At 43.2% G+C, this 20,407-nt stretch overlaps 1 protein-coding gene across 1 annotated transcript in view; it reads left to right on the top strand.

Moving 5' to 3' along the window:
• Positions 1–20,352, top strand: part of Slc18a2 (solute carrier family 18 member A2) — a 35,285-nt gene extending 14,933 nt beyond the window's left edge. The window contains exons 10-16 of the mRNA XM_021151277.2: positions 466–561; positions 8,194–8,272; positions 8,442–8,493; positions 9,346–9,409; positions 11,150–11,269; positions 11,403–11,536; positions 18,150–20,352. Of these exons, the coding sequence (XP_021006936.1) occupies positions 466–561; positions 8,194–8,272; positions 8,442–8,493; positions 9,346–9,409; positions 11,150–11,269; positions 11,403–11,536; positions 18,150–18,254 (650 nt within the window). The 3' untranslated portion in view covers positions 18,255–20,352. The remainder of the gene's footprint in view (positions 1–465; positions 562–8,193; positions 8,273–8,441; positions 8,494–9,345; positions 9,410–11,149; positions 11,270–11,402; positions 11,537–18,149) is intronic.
• The last annotated feature ends 55 nt before the right edge of the window (positions 20,353–20,407 follow it).

Genomic DNA, 20,407 nt, shown 5'->3' with positions numbered 1-20,407 from the left:
ATATGCACATGGCTAGAAAAACACCTGTCCCCAGCACGTTTGTACGCAGTGCACCGTGACACCTTAGGAATCATGAAAAAAAAATATCCATCCATTGTGCAGTAAAACCCACTTATAAGAGCTTCAGGGTGCCCTGTGTTGCGTGTGGTCTGCTAGTTGCCTGGCTGCTGGCTGCCTCATGCAGCCGTCTTCACTAGTGAATTGGAATGCTTTCTTTTCATTTGTAAGGTAGATGGGTTTAAGCCAAAAGAGCTTGATGGGTCCCTCCAGTTACAGACTGGATGGCTTGGGACTGATCTTGTATAAAACTAAAGTAAGACTTCTTACAGTCCTCTTGGCTCACTGTTTAGTTTCTATCCGATGGGAGTGGGTCTCTGAGCTGAGGCACGTGGGGTCTGTGTTTCAAGTGACCACAGACACTCACTATGAAGGTGCAAGCACACCAACACTCTTTCTCCCACACAGGCTCCATCTGCTTTGCAAACATGGGGATAGCCATGCTGGAGCCTGCCCTGCCCATCTGGATGATGGAGACCATGTGTTCCCGAAAGTGGCAGCTGGGTAAGGACTAGGGTGGGTCCCATCTGTGCGCCTGCCCTGCAAAACCACCCACAGTAAGGCGATGAAGTGACCACTTCTGTTTGCCTCTTCACGGAGTCCGTGCCTAGAGTGGACTCCTAGTTGGTTTCAGCCCCAGGTTTTCTTTTGTTTTTTAATCATTCCAAACAGATGCTTCAAGTGAAAGGGGGAAGGACAGTTAGGTATTGAGGAGGGAGAGGAAATACATTAGTCTTGTTACAAGGCATTGTTAGAATAGTTATCATGGTTATTGTTAGCCTCTTTGTGTCTGCTTTATAAACTATACATTATCATAGGTACATGTGTATAGTTTGATACTATCTCCTGCCTCAGGCGTCTACTGAGATCTCAGAATGTATCTTCCACAGTTACCGGGAGACTCGCAGTGACATGCTTCAGTGGGATGGCATTCATGATCAATATTACTGTGACTGTGAATATTGCCCCCGAGCTGAACTCTGTGTTGAACGATGATTGATTATCTTTTTCCCTTGAGTTAGTCACTGCCTGGTCTTTCTCTTTTCTCAGTTTTCTGTGTAGCGTCTATGCATATATTCCTCAGGTCTCTGGCAGAGATGAATGACACTCCCAGGTTGTGCGCACGTCTATCATCTGAACAGTTTTCGGGGGTTTTGCTCACTGTGGACATTTGTCCTAACTCTCCAGTCTAAACACGGCACAGTCTAGGTCGTATGGGAACTTCCCTCCCCCATCATCTTGGCATCTTCTTTGACTCCCTTTCTTTGCCTTTCTTCCCTGTGCAGATATTTGAACACGTGTGTGTGTGTGTGTGTGTGTGTGTGTGTGTGTGTGTGTGTGTGTGAAGAAGGCTAGAGGTCAGTGCCATGGAGATAAAGCATCTCACTGAGCTCAGAGCTCATCGGGTCAGTTAGGCTAGCTCCACTTTCCCAGTGCTAGGATTACAGGTGCAACCCACCAAGCCCAGCTTTTTATGTGGATCTTGGTGATTGAGTTCAGCCCCCCATGCTTGTGCACCAAGCACCGTATGGCTTGATCCATGACCTTATCCTAGTGATATGTATTTTTAAGCAGTCCCTATTGAAGGGTGTGATAGTTCATTTTGCCACTGATCCGTATCAAAGAATGTACATGCCTCTCCCTCGTGTTTGGACAGTTATCTGTAGAGCGCCTTCCCAAAGTCAAGGCACTCTTTTCATACCTGGTAGTTTGTTTGTTTGAGTAACATAGGTACCAGAATCAAATAGATAACAATGGAACCTCTTTTCATAGATTTAATTTTTAGTGTGTGTGTGTGTGTGTGTGTGTGTGTGTGTGTGTGTGTGAGAGAGAGAGAGAGAGAGAGAGGGTGGGGGGAGAGAAAGAAAGAGAGAGAGAGAATTCTCACTAACCCACACTGGCCTCAAATTCTTGATCCTCTTGCCTCCTGCTGATTACCAGGATCACAGCCATGTACCACACGTGGCTAGTGTGAAGTTCCAGCTGATATCCACCCCACTTTTTTTTTTTTTTTTTTTGGTTTTTTCGAGACAGGGTTTCTCTGTGTAGCCTTGGCTGTCCTGGAACTCACTTTGTAGACCAGGCTGGCCTCGAACTCAGAAATCCGCCTGCCTCTGCCTCCCGAGTGCTGGGATTAAAGGCGTGCGCCACCATGCCTGGCTCCCCTATTTTTTTTTTATTGCATTGTTTACCCTTTACTTACCGATTAAGTGCTCTTTGTATATCTCCTATGAGAAATTTTGCAAATAGTGCCCCAACTTTGCTGTGTCCTTTTAATTTATGGATGATGCTTCATCTCTCAGAACATTTAAAATGATGCTTGTCAGATGTCATTATCTAGCTCAGAGATGTGGTTTCTTTGCCAAGACCATTTAGAAATTAAATAGCCAGTTTTCCTTGAATGAATTTATGGGTTCCCCCCCCCTTTAGAATGTTAGGTTTGCATGGAATTAATTTTGTCCTAATTTTCAGAAGGAGATGTGATTTTTTAAAATTTTTTTTCTATGTGGCCAGCCATCATCCCAGGGCCATGTCTCTAGGGGTGTCTCTCCATTTCTCTCTGAATGGCTATGTGTTCTTGGGCCCGTGTCTGTGTTCTCTCTTCTCTTTCACAGATCTGCCATTGTCCCTGTGTCATGACCCCCCTCTTGAATCACTGTACATTTAGAGTGTTCTGGAAAGCTAGTCCCCATCCATATACAGTTTATTTAAGAATTTATTATCTGTCTTAGAGATTTATTTTCATAGTTCCCTCAACTAACATGGGTAACCTCATATGGAGATGCTTACTTCTGATTTCATTATACTGAGTCTGCGTGCATGCATGCATGTGTACACACGCACACCATAGTGCTCTTGAGAAGGTTATAGGACAGCTTACCTCCTTCCACCATGTAGGTTTGCGGGATCAAACTCAGGTCATCAGGCTTGGCAGCATGTGCCTTTAGCCACTGAGCCGTCTCCCCAGTACTTGGTTCTGACTTCGGTGGGCATTTTCTGTGTACCCAGCCTTTCTTCAGGTACCTTTATTGCCTGTCAGACATCCATCCCTCAACCCAACCCTACCCTTATCCTTGCTTTGCTTGCTTCAGGAGACTTGTCTCAACAGAGTACCGGCTCCTTCAAGTTCTGTACTGATTGCTTGTGTCTGTCCATCAAGCAGTCCCTAAAAGTCTTCCAACAACCCAGGGTAGGGAGGGACTCCTAGCAGGTGAGAGGTTTCATTTAGGGAAAGATGACCTGGATTCTGCTCATGATAATGGTGGCATAGCCTTGTGAATATACTGAAAACCACCCAACTGGAAACACAAGAGAGACAATTCCTGTTTTTAGTAGAGGAAGGACTCTTGGAGCTAAACTGTGTTTCTTACATAGAAGCTGTAGTTCTGACCTTCCTGGTCAGGACAGAAGAGGAAGTCCAAGGGAGCTTCCAGGATCCTAGAGAAAGCCACTGCTAGGTGTTCTTTTTCCCACTCAGTAGTGAACAGGCAAAAGATGGTGACACTCCTGTCTTGTGTGGAGAATAAAGCTGACCCTTTTGGGAGATTCCAGCTTCTCCTTCCCTTTGGTCCTTGGCAGCCTGCATCTCAGGTGTTCTCAGGACCATTTATCCACTTGGGGATTGCATGGTTTTGTCGAACACCACACATTTCCTTCCTGGCTCAGCCAGGAAGCTTTCCAGCATTGTCAGTGTCTCCACTTATCTGGCTTATGACCCTAATTGAATGTGTCCTGGCCATGTGCTGGGCACTTAGGCTGCTCTGCTCATGTCCTCTCCAGACAGAGCCCGAGGCTTTCTTTTTAAAAACTCTTTAAGGTCAGCCAGGAGCCCCGGGGCCACATGAGATAGAGCTCACGCTCCCTTGATGTCAGCGAAAGATCATTTCCTGCAGGCTTGTCGTTTGCCTAGTGTTTAGCTGACCCACACTACATTTCTGCCTGAGGCTTTGCCTGCCATTCACGTCAAAGGTAGATTTGTCTGTCTGGGGGGAATTTAATTTTACCTCTTGCCTCAGCTTCAGTGTGAGGGGAAACATCCTTTTAGTGGTCTCCATAGCTCCTGCAACCTACTATGACCTTGAACAAAGGTACCAGGGATGAATAGTGTGGAGGATATTATGTCTGGAGCCAGTGACCCTTGTCCTGGTGCTGCCTCAGAAATCTGGCCTCTGGTGGTCAAGGATCTGTGCTGTCATTTTTGGAGAAAGACTGTGTCTTAGTTAGGGTTTCATTGCTGTGAAGGGACACCATGAGCAAGGTAACTCTTATAAAAGAAAACATTTAATTGGGACTGGCTTATAGTTTCAGTGGTTTAGTACATTGTCATCATAGCAGGAAGCATGGCAGCATCCAGGAAGGCATGGTGCTGGAGAGAGTTCTACATCTTGATCTGAAGGCAACCAGGAGAGGCTACCTATTCCGCACTGGGTGGAGCTTAAGCATAGGACCTTAAAGTCTACTTCCCACAGTGACATGCTTCCTTTAACAAGGCCACACCTATTCCAACAAGGTCACACCTCCCAATGTGTTACTCCCTGGGCCAAGCATATTCAAACCACCACAGACTGGAAATCAGAGCCAAGCAGTCCTATTAGCTATGAGAGTGACATGCGATTGCTGTCATGAAAAGGCTTTGGCTGCCACTTTAGGGGAGGAAGAGATGGCAGTTGCTCCTGTTTCAGAGGCATCGGTTTGAGTCTGTCTCCAGCACCTCCTCTATCACATACTGAACAGGTCTTGAGTTGGAGCTGTTGAGGAATCTGTCTGTTGCGTCCTTTTCACATCAAACTCAAAGGCAAATGATTCTCTTGGACAGCTTGGTGCTGAGGGACAGAGTTCAGGGTGGAGGCCTGTAACCCCCAAAGGGAAACAGGCCCTGGTTAACAGCCTCAGACAAGGCTGGAAGCCAGCTTTTCCTGCTGGTTATTCTGGCATATCTGTTTTGAATATGATGTGATGATACAGAAGGGAGGGAGGGACATGGATGGGTTGGCCAGACAGGGAGCCTGGGAGCCCATCCAGTCCTAGTCAGTTGTGACTTCATAGGAGATCCTGTGCTAGCCTGGTGAAAAGACACAGAACACATGGATTGCTGACTGCTGGTGGCTTCCAGATGCCAGCACTTGAGCCAGCAGGCTTCTCTTAGGTCAGGGAAACAAGGACCTACTGTTTCACTCTAGTTCCAGGATCAGCCATTAGGAACAATCAGACAAGGATCACCTGAGGCCCAGAAGAATCCCACTCTCTGTTACTGGCTCCTCAGGCCAAATGTCCAGCATCAACTTCCTTGGTGCCTCATGATAGCACAAGCCTTTCCCTGCTGGGCTGTTCAGGGCTGAGGAGGGATAGTCCCTGTGGTGGATTTTCTGATGTGACAGGAGATGGGAGCATGTGAGGACTCCTGTCAGAATAGCATGCATGACATTGGATGCTGTGTATGAGCCAGTTGAAACTAGTACCTTCCACTCAGGTGAGGGGAGTCCTAGAATGAATTGTTGTCATTTTCGCTGATTATAGAAATTTGTGAGGTATAAAGCCAGCTGCCACCTGTGACGTCCCCGTGGAATCCTGTTTTTGAGGAACAATGGTCTCTCCAGACACCGAGAGCAGATTGGCCTTCAACTTACGGAGCTGCTCCTTCCTTTGCATTCAGTGTTCAGATTACAGGCATTTGCTATCACATCCACCTAGAATCCTTTTCTTTTGATGATCAGTCATGCTTTGGGGCACCTTGTGCCTGACACAACATAGCTAGGCTGTGGTGAGATAGGTCCTGCTTGCTGGGTACTTATTATATGTAGTGTGGAGAAGGCCAGCAGGTCAGGGCAGAGATGGACATGGGACTTGCATGGAGCTATGTCACTGAAATCAGTCTGGAAAGGCTGTTCTCAGCCATATGATATATTTTGTCATCTGAGACTCACATCCACCCAGAGTGTACAAAAAGAGAGCAATGGCTTTTCATGGTGCTTTAAAAGGATTTGAAACTTGTTACGTTTAGCTAGCAAGTTTTAAGTATAAGCAAACCCTTGGTTCATGCTTTCTAATCTGATGCATTTTTACTTGAAAATCATGATGCAGTCTGCCAATGTAGAGAGGCCTTGCTTCCATGGGAAACAAGGTCACCGAGTTTCTCAGTCCTGTGTGAGACTGGCACCCTCTTTCAAGTTGAGAAGGTAAAGCTGCTCATTGGCTTTTGAGGAGTCTGTGCATGTCCCACTTGGGGTTCTAGATCGAGGCGGGATATGTTAGAATCTTGTGATTCCAGCCGGGCCCTCTGAGATATCTTCTTTGAATGGCGTCATCAAGGGCTGTCTGTGGGCCAAGGTCAAGTGGATTATTTGGTTGACTGGTTCAGTCAGCAATGATATATATACACAAGGGTTTGGGTTTTGCTCTTTAACATTTAACATCTCATCTTGAAATAATACTCAAAATTTTCATGTAGAAATTTGTTTCATCTTTTCTACAGAGTATCTCCTCTAACATCGGGACTGCAGTCTTTCAGGGCAGTGATGTGTTAGGTGGCAGCTACCTTGTCATATAGGATGAGGTCCTCAGTCCCCATAGGACATTCCTTTCAGTTTTGTTTCTCAGACCCTGAGGCCGTATGTCAGTGGCTGTTTGTCCTGCTGCTATTTTTCTCACAGTTTGCATTTATATCTCCACGGCCCTTGGTTCCAACTGATCCTGAGGCATAGTCAACACAGTTTCTATTTCCAAGTCCAACCTGGTATGCAGAGTGGGGGCCAGGTTTTAGTACTGTCTGCTTTGGAGAGTATGACCTGCTGCAGGTTCAGGGTTCTCGGAACAGTATCTTTTATTCTCAGCAAGCCACATCACAAATCAAACACCATCTGATTCTTCCCTCCAACAACACCATGGTGACAGGACCCAGGTTGCCATTCTTTGCTGCAGGCTGGGCACATGGCTGTCAGTAAATGTTTGCTAGATTAGACTATACTGAATGACTGTTTGCTTGGTGTGATAGGAATAATCCTAGCTAGTTCTGGCGTAATTCTCTTTTGCGTTTTGATCACAGAACCCATTAACCTGAGATTCCTAGTATGTTAGAGGCTCCGGGTTCTGACAGCTTCTCATGTGGTTTACTGGCTTAGTGTCTCATTCTTAAAAAGACATCACCATGTTCGCCTTTTCCAGCACTTGTTGCATACATGGAGATGGTTGGGAAACAACATGGCTCTTAATATTTAAGAGCAAAGTTTGGAATTAAGTCTAGTATAGTCTAATTTCAAGGAAAAAATTACTGAAATTATGAAATTGAAAAAATAGTCTCTTGTCAAGAGAGCATCCCAGTGACAGGCAGTGGAGCTTAGACAGATCCCCGTGTACACATCTAGCTTGCCTTGATGGGCCTTTTGTTCAGTGCTGGCCCTGTTCAAGCAACTTCTGTCCTTGCCAGCTAAAAATGGTTCCGACTGCATTGTCTCCTCTTGGAGAGCCATTAATTCCTAGACGTGAGGTATCTGTCATAGTTTTACAATGAAAAAATGAGCAAGTAGGTTTTGTGTTTTGTTTTGTTTTGTTTTTTAGAAAGGAAGATGTTCACAGTTAACTGAGAAAAGCAGGGTGTGGAGCCATAGGTGTAATGCAGTCCTGTTTATGTGACAGAGCCTTGTGTGGACACATGCACGTGTGTAAAATTACAAGAAAAAGTAACTGCAAGCTTTGAATAGTTCCAATGGCCTTCTTTTAGTCCCAGTTTCCCTTAATTCTTTCTTTCAATGGCCATACCTGTGTTTCAAAAATTGCAGAAGGGATGGGGACACATATATAAATGCTCAGACCGTATGGGTGGCCATCCCTAGGCTCCCATGGCCGGGGACTGTCTCTCTAGGTCCATGTGTAATGGTACCATCAGACTCAGATGGAAGTGAGATGCAGCCACTGATAGAGAAATGGTTTCCATTTCTGGAGCATCTAGGCAGCTTTCTGGGATGAATAAGCCATGGGGGGGGCGGGGAGCACAGACTGAAACCGGATATTAGCAGCTTGGGTGCAGGCCCCGACTTCCTTTCATCTTCTTGAATCAGCACCGTGGTGTCTGTGATTATTAGTTTTCCTGGCGTGTGACTCCCACAGCACTGATAAGGTGTCCTTTTCATAAATCCACAGGCGTTGCCTTCCTGCCAGCGAGCATCTCTTATCTCCTTGGAACCAATATTTTTGGGATACTTGCACACAAAATGGGAAGGTAGGATTAAATAAAAGCATCCAATTAGTATGAGAATGATCTGGGTCTTTGAAGAAACTCAGTGTTTCTATCTCAGCTATTACAAGTAACTGCTGTGATTTTCATTGAAGGTGCATCTTGGGACACACGGTGTAAGTATTCGTTTATTGAGGAGCCCTTTCTTTGATAGGTGGCTGTGTGCTCTTCTGGGAATGATAATTGTTGGGATCAGCATTTTATGTGTGAGTAAAAGATTGTACCTGACAGGCGGTTGTGGGGTGGGAGCGTGGGGACTGAAGCTTTTATCTCGGGTGAGACTCACCAGGCCACATTTTACAACAGTTTGAGTTTCTTAATAATTTGGTTTTATTGTGTCTTTCATTTTACTCCAGTTTTAAAAAGTCAATTTAAACATTTCTGGGAAGACTACAGTGGGTATATTATTTAATATTAGGTCAGATATTATTTAAGATTTTTTATTATGTAGTTTAACAAGTTTATTTTCTCACTACTATCTTATTTTTTTAAATTTTTTTTCCTTAAGGTCTCATTATATAACTCAGGATATCCTAGAACTCACAACAATTCTTTTTGCCTCATTCTTGCAAGTGCTGAGATTTACAGGCATGGCCCATGAAACATTACAGTGTCTTAAATACTTAATGGTAACTACCCCTAACAACAACATGTTACCCCAGGACAAACATTGTTTAGTGGCCAATGTCTCCTCAGATATGGCTGTTGAAGCTGAGGGTGGATGAAGCAGTCTTTACGGGGAAGCCATGCAATTAAGTTCACACAGCAGCCAGAGTTTACATCTCAGGCTTTAACAGACATTTATTGACTGCTTGCCCTGGACATCGAACCCAGAGTCTCGTGCATGGTAGGCAAGTACTTGCCACTGAACCACACCCTCAATCAAGGCTTTGGCTTCTTTTAAAGATGAGACTGGCACCCCCTTCCTTTCTCTGCTCCCATTCTTTCAAAGGGGAATGGGTCCACTAGGCCCAGATAAAAGGTATTTTAAGACTTTTCCCAGGATGATTTATTTGAGTCTGCATCTTTTATGATAGCACATTAACTTCCTCTTACAGATTCCTTTTGCAAAAAATATCTATGGACTCATCGCTCCCAACTTTGGAGTTGGTTTTGCCATTGGTAAGTCACTTGGGCCTTGGGCCTCAATCTGGAACTGCCTTCTCTCTAGTGGAGATTCTCTTTGTGAAGAGTGAACAGACGGTAGGTAGGCACAGAGCCTGGATTTCCAGAAGCTGCTGTGGAGGCTGCCATGAGAGTAGCTCAAGAAGACCCCATAGTCCAAGTCCATGAAGATGCTTGCTGGAAATCAGGTGGCTACACTGCCATGCTCTGGCAAACACAGCTCCCTCATATGTAGCACATTTGATGGAATTCAAACTTGAGAGCAGGCCTTCCCAAATGAGACTGGGGACAGACTTCCCACGCTTTGTTTTGGTTGGGTCTCTGTTTTTTTTTTTTTTTTTTTTTTTTTTTTTTTAATGAGGCTTGGTAAAGAACATGCAGGTGGGTGAGGTACCATGCTATGCACTTGTGCCCTGAAGGGACTTTTCACAGGTCAAGGAATATAAAACACGAGAGGAAGTCTGTACTGATGGTATGCTTTTGTTTCTCACTTATAAATCCTGATTGACCACGATAGAAGTAAAGGCCAAATCCATTATACCATATTGCCAGGAATTTAGTCTTTGAGTAGGATAGCAGAGAGAATGCATGGAATATTGTCTGACCCTCCAGAGGAGGTTAGGTGGTCCTGGCATCTTAGGTCTCCTCATGGACCTTTACAATACCAGTCCTGTGTAATTCTCTCTTCAACTCTTGGCTTAATATCCAACTCTCATGTTTTGCATCTATTCTTTCTCTATAGAAGGCTGCACAAATCAGATGATCAGCCAATACAAGAGGGAGAGGGAGAGGGAGAGGGAGGGGGAGAGGGGGAGGAGAGAGAGGGAGGGGGAGGGGGAGGGGGAGGGGGAGGGAGAGGGAGAGGGAGCACGCTATTTCTCTTATTCACCTGTTGCTGTGTGCCAACAGGCATCAGTTTACTGTGTTCAGTCACCAAACCCACTTTCCAATCACCCCTTTTAGACAGAGGGAAACAGTACTCAGCCACGACCATGCCCATTCAGTTAGGATTTGCGCCCAGAATTCTGAGCACATGTGCTCTTTCTGGTCCTTTTTCTTTCCTAGTCAAGAGACCACAGCTTGTCATGCTGGTCTTTGTTGTCAGTTTTGTTACTAATGAGCCATGCTCTCCAAGTTTTAGTTTTCTGAGCAGGAGTAGGCGCACACTCACCCTTCTTTTGAATTCTAATACTCTGGCCTTCTTGGGCACTTTTCTGCTTGGTAACTCTCATGGTCTATAGCCTGGTGTTAGGATGAGTGGGAAAGAGGTTGGCTGAGCTGTGTGTGTGTGTGTGTGTGTGTGTATGTGTGTATGTGTGTGTGCTAAGTGACAAAAGAAGAGGAATCAAGTAAATAGTGGATCAAGCAGGCATCAGCTAGTAGGCCAGGTTCCAGCGGCCTGTAATCTACTAGATCTGAAGAGCCGTGGGTGAGCTGCCAGAAGACTGGGTACCCTCCTGTTCCCTTACCTCAAAGATATGACACGGTGAGGCCAGGTGACCAACAAATGATAGCCTAACAAGGACTCAAGAATCCCGAATTCCAGTCCTGTCTGAACCCTTTTGCTGACTATCCACAATGAAAGGTTTGTTGTCGGGAGTCTTGTCATGGAAAAGCATGTGACAAGGACCAAGGGAAAGAGCTGGCAATGTACTGAGTTTAGGACACAGTCGCTGACATCTAGCCTGCTTCTGGCTCATACCACTTTTCCATACACTGATCCTTGACTATTCACAGGGATGGTGGACTCCTCCATGATGCCTATCATGGGCTACCTGGTGGACCTTCGGCATGTGTCTGTCTATGGGAGTGTGTATGCCATTGCAGATGTGGCCTTCTGCATGGGGTATGCTATCGGTAAGAATACTGGCTTTCAGGAAAACCTTTACTCTAATGTGTTACAGATAAAACCTCCTAGAAATACAGAAATCTTTACATTTTCTGGTGATAAGATGTTTGGAGAAAGGGCTCATTTTCTGTTTCCCCAAAGGTCCCTCTGCTGGCGGTGGCATTGCAAAGGCAATTGGCTTTCCTTGGCTCATGACAATTATTGGGATAATTGATATTGTTTTTGCTCCACTCTGCTTTTTTCTTCGAAGTCCACCTGCTAAGGAAGAAAAAATGGTAAGAAAGCCTCTATTTTTTTTTTTAAATCATTTCTCCATGGCCATCTGGATAGTTTCTGCATACTTCAATTCTAAAATAATTTCTGCTCTTCAATAGAAACCTCTAGACAGAAGCAGAAATATTTCCTTCTTAGTCACTAACACGAGACAGTAACTTCTTTTATTATTGTTACTTACTCAGCCATTTCTTTCAAGCTTCATGTTTATAAATTTGAAGAATAAAACTAGTCTTGTACATATTGTATAAATCTTGTCAATCAAAGAGAGCCCTGGAACAATTCAATCTAATTGTCTATGTTCCTGGAAGGTTGTCCTGACTCCCACGATATGGTGCCAGTGACTTCTAGCCTCATTTTATTCAGTGATAGTTGCTGTCTTGGTCCTACAAACATAAAATTCTAGAAATACTTTTAAGGGTCTTTATGAAAGATCATACTTACACCCTGGGGCACGCATGTGAGCAAATGGAACTATTTATTTTCATGACAGTCATAGACAAGCTATAAAGAATAAAGTGCTTCATTTTTGAACAAGTTCAAATTGTTGGCTCTAAATTTGAAGTGAGAGCTGTATGAGTCTTGTGCCCTTTCTAAGGTGTTTACCTTATTCAACAAAAGAGCTCACTGCTGCTGCTCATAGTCTGTCCTGGTAGCAGTGCCCCAGACTAAAAGATCAGATGCTGATATTGTTCAGTTGAAAGGAAACAGTCTGGACTGGGGATGAAGGAGAGCTCATGGGATGTGGTAGTCTTGTGTTCAGGGACAGATCTAAGAGCCTCTTTGTTATGTTCTGTTGGAATAGATCAGAAGTGATTTCTGTTGGGTTTTCCCTCTTCTGATAAATGTGGACTGTGTGTGCCAGGCAAAGCGCTCTACTATCATTTCATTTCTAGCCCTCCTTTTACCTTTAAAAAATGTTTTATTTTGAAACAAGTTCTCATTAAGTTGCCCAGGTTGGCCTTGAATTTACTCTGTAAGAGACCAGACAGGCCTTGAAGTTAGGATCTTCCTCCTTCGGCCTCAGAAGCAGCTGGCATTCCAGGCGTGTGCCACAAGCCCAGCACAATGGTGCCTTCTGACACTGAACAGGTCTTAACACTTTATCATTTTTTTTAACTACTCTTTGATGGGTTTCCCCTAAAGTGAATTTAAAAACAGAACTAAAATTTGGATTGTATAACATGTTTGTCTGAGGCTTTTCACATTCACCTATCCATTTACTGTAATTTAGAAACACATTGGTCTCTGGCCACTGCCTTTGTGTGCTGAACTATACAAGATAATGACTAGAGACTTCAGGGTTTCTCATGGCTGGGCTCATAGGAAAGGAGGTAGATGCCTTGGGTGGAAGCACCTGCCCTTCCTTCTCTGAATTCCTACTTCAGCCTGGTTGTGTGCATCACAGCTGCACTACTGTTTGGTTGACCTGAGTCCATATGCTTCAGAGGCAGATAGAAGACTCTCAGCACAGCACTGGAAAGCTGTTCTTCTGTGGCCATATTATCAATAATTTGATTAAGGCTGAATGAAGGTTATTCACAAACCTTTTTGACCAAAGAAATTGAATTACCAGTAAATGTTTCTGTCACCCAGGAGACCATTATAAACTCTTAGGGAGGGTGAGGGTCTGGCATGGGCCTGGGGCCAGCTACATTGTCTCCCCACAGAGGACTATGCAATTCTCAGTTTTCTTCATTGCATTGGGAAATGATAATACTGCACAATACTGTGAGAGATAAAAGAGAGTCCAGGCAGTCACCCAGTGAGTGAGTTAGTCACCCACACATCCTTCCTGCTTTATCTAAAATACTGGACTATTCTGTCCACCCAGCAGCTCTCAAGCATTTAAGGCAAGAGATTACTTTTGCTAACAAGTCTCTGCTGGGTGGGCATTGCTCACCCAAACAGCAGATGTTAGTGGCTGTTGTGTTATCTATCTTCTGGTTGGCAGAATCAGGTAGTAGAGGAAATGAAAGAAGTCAGAAAACTAGCTGAGAAGATAGATGGTGGAGAGGGGAAGCCATCTAGTCAGCTGCCACAGTGTTTTAAAAGATGATGGTAGAAAAACCAGTCTTTCTTCTTCATGTAAGCCATTGTTTTAGTTCATTAAAAACAAACAAACAAAAAAACCCCAAATAAACAAAATATGAAGGAAGTGGAGGAAACGACCCTGGAAGGCAAAGAATGATAGGTTTCCAGAAAGTCGCTTCACTATAAAACATCACAATCCTTAAACAGTGCCTGTTGAGATAAATTAGTAAATCTTGAGATGTCCATTTCTCTGCCTATCATTGGATGCCCATAATTGGAGAAATGCCATTTAGCTGGCACAGTGGTAACATCGGAGGTGGCACTCGGCAGCTGATGCCTGTTTATTGTGCAAGCAGAGCGGAGATGTGGGTGGAAGCCGATAGCCTCTAATGATAAAGGTGCGTTTGGCAGGATGTGTACCGTAAGGAAGGATCAGCACACACCCGGGAAACCCCACAACATGCAAGTGCTGAGGTGGGGCTTAATCAGCCCCCATACACAGGAGACATGAGGGGCAGCAAAGAATTCTTTCATTAAGTCATTCCTGGTGACAGGGTTCTCATGCTGCTGTATGAAGGAGAGTGGCCTATGTTTTCTGGAGTATGAGTCACAGCTGGTAGTGAAATGCTGGTGACCTGTGCAATAAGTCATGGCTGCCTGTGAACTGCGTGTGAGCACTACAGCTTTCCTTCCTGTCAGGTTTCTTTTTAAAGTAATGTTACTGAGAGAGGCAAAGGAAACATTTTTAGTGGAAGGCATATGGACACTACCATTTGAGGAGCAATGCTCCCTAAGACAATGACAGAGCACCCTGGCCTCTCAAAACACCCAGGTGAGAACAGAAGAATTCTAAGACAAGGTTTGCTTTTTAAAGGTTTAAATAATTATTATTTTTTAAAGCTAGGGTATGCCTTTTGGTCTTGTTCTTTAAGTTTCTGTTGCCAGGGAAGGAAAGGAGGTGATCTGTGGATAGCAGACTCCTGTAAATGTGGCTAAAGTCCTTCTAGCTTAGACCCCAGTTCAGTGACGAGATAAGTCAATAGAAAAAAGTACTTGCCACAGGAGGATGCATGCTCAGATCCCCAGCACCCATGTAAAGGTCAAGCAGGTGTGGCTCTCCACCTATAATCTCAGCAAGGAAGGAAGAGACAGAGGATTCCTGCAGTAAGCTGGCTGGCTATACTAGCCAAATTGGTAAGCTCTGGATTCAAGTGGGTCCCTTCCTCAATATATAAAGTATTGCTCAACCTCTGGCCTGCACGTGTACTTGTACACACACACACACACACACACACGCATGTATACCACTTCATCACACATAAAATACAATACAAAGGACTCTTATTCTTGGGTGCCATGGACTGGGTAAAGATGGAGCAGCTAGTAACAGATAAGATGTGTATGCATGAGGTGTACATTATAATCTACTTGTAGACACCTGTCCCTTTTCTGGGTAATTACATAGTGGATTGCTGTTTTTGTTGTTGGTTTTTTTTTTTCTAGTTATGTTAAAAAGAACAGAGCTTTTCTACTAGGACGCATGTCTTCTCACATTTGAGATTGTTGAGCCTACTAAGTGCATTTACTGTTTTACTAACCCAGCACTGATTTTTTTTTTTTTTTTTTTGATGTCATTTGATCTGGCGTTTTACTATCCTGGAGACTCACAGCTTTGTTCTGTGTATGGTGATGGAAACTAGGTATTTAGCAGGGGACTGGCTTTGACTCTGGTGCCAGTTGCTCCTCTTTCCAGGCCTGCTCTACAGCCCTAGAGTGCTAGCATAAATTCCCTGCCTGCTACGTGGGCCATTGAATACTTCCATGCACATGCCTTACGTGCTCAGTGCTGTGTGCCTCTCTTTTCAAGGCACACCATCTGACCTACTTAACCATTTATAGCTTTTTTTTTTTTTTTTTTTTTTTTTTTTTTTTTTGTTAAGTAAAACTACCACCCAGTAAAGCTTTTGGGAGATGCCTGCAAGGCAAACAGCTTCTTTACCCATTATGCTATCTCCCTAATCCCCGTGTAGCTTTTAAAGACAGGGTCTCACTCTAGATTGTTGGACTCAAACTCTGAGATGTATCTGCCTTTCCATCCTGAGTGCTAACATGAAAGGTGTGCACTATCACACCCAACAACTCTCAGAACAGTTTTTATCTCGTCCACATTCTATGTCCAGTCCAGCAGTGAAGATTAGCTATAGAAGTGTAATAGTGGAAAAATGGAGAGATGTCCTCAAAGTGGCCGTGCTGCCTGTGGGCCAAGTTCAGGTCAAGGCTCATGCCTGCTCCTGGTTTTGGTGGTGCTTTCCAACTGCTGTCTCTATTGCCTCCTAACACGAACTCTGGTAGCTGTTAGTCTAGTGTGTTTTACCTACTGCTCTCCATAATCTATCATTTCCCTACTCAAACCTGTCTTATTCAAACCCTCCCATCTTTCAGGGTTCACCTAAAGCTCTCATTTTATCTGCAGACTTTTGCTAACCCTCAACCTCAACTGAGTCTTCCACCTGTGGCCCTGAGGGGACATGAGCATACCTTTGGAGTATATGTCAGCTGATGGCTGCTATAGTCTTACGTAATATATTGTAACTAAGGCAGTGTTTCTGGAAGTTGTTGATAGCACTGTTGCTGTGAAGGTAGTTACCTGGGATTTCATTTTTAATCAGCTCTACTCCACCCCCAGCCCATCTCCCCAGTGTTCTCTGGGCACATTTCCTTAAGAATCACTAATCTGGGGAGATTACCTTCCTGTTTCAATGGCTAAATCTTTGTATAACACAGGGAGAATGGTTCAGGTGTATAATCTGTTGCCTCAACTATTTTAATAATCAAATCTTTTAAGTACAGCTATCAATTCACTCAGTAAGCAGCATAATTGGAAAGGGAGTTTGAAGCTGGGAGTTTGAGATGACTGTCTGACTTGGGTCACTCTCCTTGTGTCACACAGCAGATCATTTGAGAATCTCTTGGGAAATGATAAAAGGGTTGAACACTGAATCTTATCACATATGGAGGACTAGAGCTGAGAATAACTAGCAGACATCAAGACAGACTGCCACAGGCAGTATTAGAACGTTTTAATCCGCTCAGATTTGCAGACTGCTCAGAAAGAAAGAAAAAAAGTTGCCGGGCATGGTTTCTTATGAAGGAGGGAAACTGCCCAGACACACCGGATTAATTTGGCTTGCACATGCCTCCCACTGCACTTCTCCAGCTGCTCTGGGCTGTGTAAAAAGTGCAGTCTGTCCTGAGGCTGCCTGGGTTTCTTCCTCTGCACGTAATGCACACGGCTAACTCTCTGTACTCGCCAGTTCTAGCTCTGTAGACTCAACCACTGAATCCAAACTAAAAACTATTTTGCACAGTTCTTTATCACTCCCTAGCTACACTGCACATTTCTATTATGTTCAGTACTGCAAGTGATCTAAAGCAGGTTTGAAATATACACGGATATATGTTCTATGCAGATAGACTATTCTACATAAAGGACTTAACCGTCCATAGATTTTGGTGGCCAGGGTATATAGCCCTTGGTCAAGTTCTTTTTTTCTTTTTAAATTTTTATTTCCCTACACATGCCTGTGTTAAGTCAGGTTCCTTAGAACTGGAGTTACAGACAGTTGTGAGCTGCTATGTGAATCTGGGTCCATTGGAAGGGGAGCCAAAGCTCTTAACCACCGACCCAGATCCCCAGCTCTCCTTGATCAAGTTCTTTAAGCCTCTACCCATTCTCTCAACTTCTCATCTGGGCTCATTGTGAAAGCTAAAGCTTTAGTCTACTTGTAGCTATGTTCTTGACAGGATGTTAGGTGTATTATCTGATGACTGGTTGGTTGGGCACTGTCAGCAGAAATGACTGCCAGTGCTTCTTGTTAAGGATGCTCTGAAATGAAAGCATCATTTTCTTTCTTTTTTTTATTTTGCAGTTACACTTAGTTTTGGTTTAATTTTCAAAAGTAGAAAAGGCAGAGGAACTTTATGTGTACATTTGTGCTATAAAGTAGGATCTAAAAGGGAGATGTCTAAATATCACATTTATAAACAAAGCTCTGGGATGTTGACCTAAGAAACTAAGGGGCCATGGCAGAATGTGGTCTTAACATATTGTAAAACAGTCTGTGTAGATGGCTCTCACCAGAGCAAGGTCCATGACTGGAACTAGTGAAGTGGATTCCAGTTCATACATCCCTACACTTCCAACCAGAGCTCTCTTCAAACATCATTAAGTTCCCTGTTGTGGCAGTCTATAAAGTGGAAATTGGATGTGTAATGAGGTCCACAGCTCCTCCCCGTACAAAATTTTCAGTTTAATTTTTCTAAAACCTAACCTACCTTTGAGTCACAGAACTCAACTTCTATCTCCAACAGGTACAATGAAAACATTCTTGATGTTTTACTTCTTGCCTGAAACTCTCCACTGCATGGAGAACGACAGACCTTCAGGGTCAAGACATGGCGGTGGCTTCGAATGACTGTTTATTATACAGCTTTCAGAACAGTAATCCTTAACAACAGTAGGTTAAAACCACCTTAATCTTTAGAAAACGAGAAGCTAATGTACTTGCATTTTGCTTCCAGGCTATCCTCATGGACCACAACTGCCCCATTAAGACAAAGATGTACACTCAGAATAATGTCCAGTCGTACCCCATCGGTGATGATGAAGAATCTGAGAGTGACTGAGCCCCTCTAACGTTGCCAAATGTCTAACTGTGTACAAGTGTCTCCAGTGAGATGACTTATGCAGAGCTGTCTTAGTCACGCCATCCATTGCTGGCATAGAGTAAAACAACCAAAGGTGATACTTCCTTTTTCATGGTTATGATTGACTGCCAACAGCCTTATAAAGAAAAAGCAACTTTTCTAGGGGTTTGTATAAATAGTGTTGAAAACTTTATTTTATGTATTTGATTTTATTAATATTACACAATATATTTTGACGAAATAGGTATACTGTAAATGTATAAATATTTGAATCCAAATTAAATATAATTTTTTAACTTACATTCATCAACACTTGGACAAAAAAAACTTATATTTTTTTCTGAATACTGGTAATGAGTGTTTAAAGCACACATTATCTGAGATTCTCCAACCAAAAACTAGCAGTCTGAGAAACAGAATCGTGTAAGACAGTGCATTGTATACCAACACTGAATGTGTTATTTAACTTGAAACTAATACCAATGTATTTATGAGTTAAAAGCTAGTCATCTTAAATACAAAGGACAAGGAACTTTATCAGCCATCTTTCAGACTTGTTCATAAACCTCTGCTGTCATTAGTTTTCTGTCAAAACCACCCACCTGGAAAGAGGTGGTTGTAAATGGTTTTCTGTGTCATATCATTGGCAGCAGTAATTAAAGCCAACAAGGGGTAAAAAGTGAATGTTCTGAAAGCAGAGGAAAGAACCCAAATGCTGCTTTCTTTTATATATACTTGATGGTCTTACTGGGTGAAAAATAAAACTCTGCACTTTAAACAGTCAAGGTTAAATATGTTAAGGTGTATCAAATCCAGCTCATGTTCTGCAACAGTAAACAAGGCTATCATCAAGCTGTTATAATGTGAAAAAAAAAATCCCATCTCTCACCTGCTTGCAGGTCATCCAAGTGTTTTTCTAGAGATGTTAATTCTGAGTTGCTGTTATTTTTTAGACTCCTAAAAGTTGTTTATATCAATGTAGAAACGAATTTCAAGCAAAGATGAAGGAACAAAATTGTTCACGGCTAACATGATTATGTTAAGAAAGATAATAAGAGTGTTCAGGACACCTTCCCTTTCTGAAGCAGGAAAAAAAAAAACAATCCACAAATGTGTATGTGTTACTGTATCATCTTGTGTGCTGGGTAGAATAACTTTTCTAAGCATGACAACACTGATTTGTCTTTTCAGTGTGCCAGTTAATGCTGTTAGTGAACTCTATCTACAATTGCTTTGTATGAGATTACAATCTTCCGGAATGCAAACACAGTATAGGATTTGTCTCAAATAGTATCTGTCAATCCTGCAGTTCTGTTAAGCTTCATTGTTTGTGGGACCTTGGACATTGAGAACTTTAGGATGACAACCTCTCAAATCTTTTTTGGCTATTCACATTCTTCAGAAAAGTGGCAAATATTTCTTTTGTTTTATGAAGCTCTCTGTGGGCCCCTGGTGGTGTGAAGTCTGGTGTGTCTGAGGGACAACTGGGTTCCCACTCTTAAGCCATTGGACAGTCATGGGTCTGCAACTCTGAAAGATGGCTGCTCTTACATGGCTAAAAGGGCAGGGCTTAACCTTCTCCAGGATGCCTTGTGATGTGATGCGAGAGAGGCCTTGCAGTTGCCCTTACCCACAATACCATATACAATAACTGATTCCTGTCATTTCTGCTTTTGAGGCTTCAGTTTCAGTAAAAAATGATCAGCAAAGGCATGCCTGTTACTGATCTCCAAAGAAAAGATAAAAGAAAAATTGCAGAGCTATATGGAGAGGAAAGGATAAGTTGTTTATGAGGGGAAAGGAAAGACATTTATATGACTAATCTCCTGGGTACACAAGACCGAAAATAGTGTTTAAAAGAGACTGTGCATGTACCAGAACAAAGAACTTACAGCTCTCTGAAGATTTGTTTTTATTTTTATTTTTAAAGTAGAGGTGGCTTTTGTTTATACTTGGTAATTTAGACACAAAAATCTTAGTGAGGTAGTAATAAATATTCAACTTCCTTTGGACTGCTAACTGTATCTGTGCTGGTTGCACTTTAGTGAGATTACTTAATAAATCTTCTTGAACACTGTGCTGTGCCTGGCTGTATTCTTTTATAAACCATTTCATCAACATTGTTGCCGGGA

Source organism: Mus caroli, unplaced genomic scaffold (genome assembly GCF_978045245.1).
Source record: "Mus caroli unplaced genomic scaffold, Mus_caroli_1 scaffold_20, whole genome shotgun sequence".
In the NCBI taxonomy this organism is placed as follows: Eukaryota; Metazoa; Chordata; class Mammalia; order Rodentia; family Muridae; genus Mus; species Mus caroli.
Note: the sequence above shows the minus strand (reverse complement) of the source record. Positions and strands in the feature narration are given on the sequence as shown.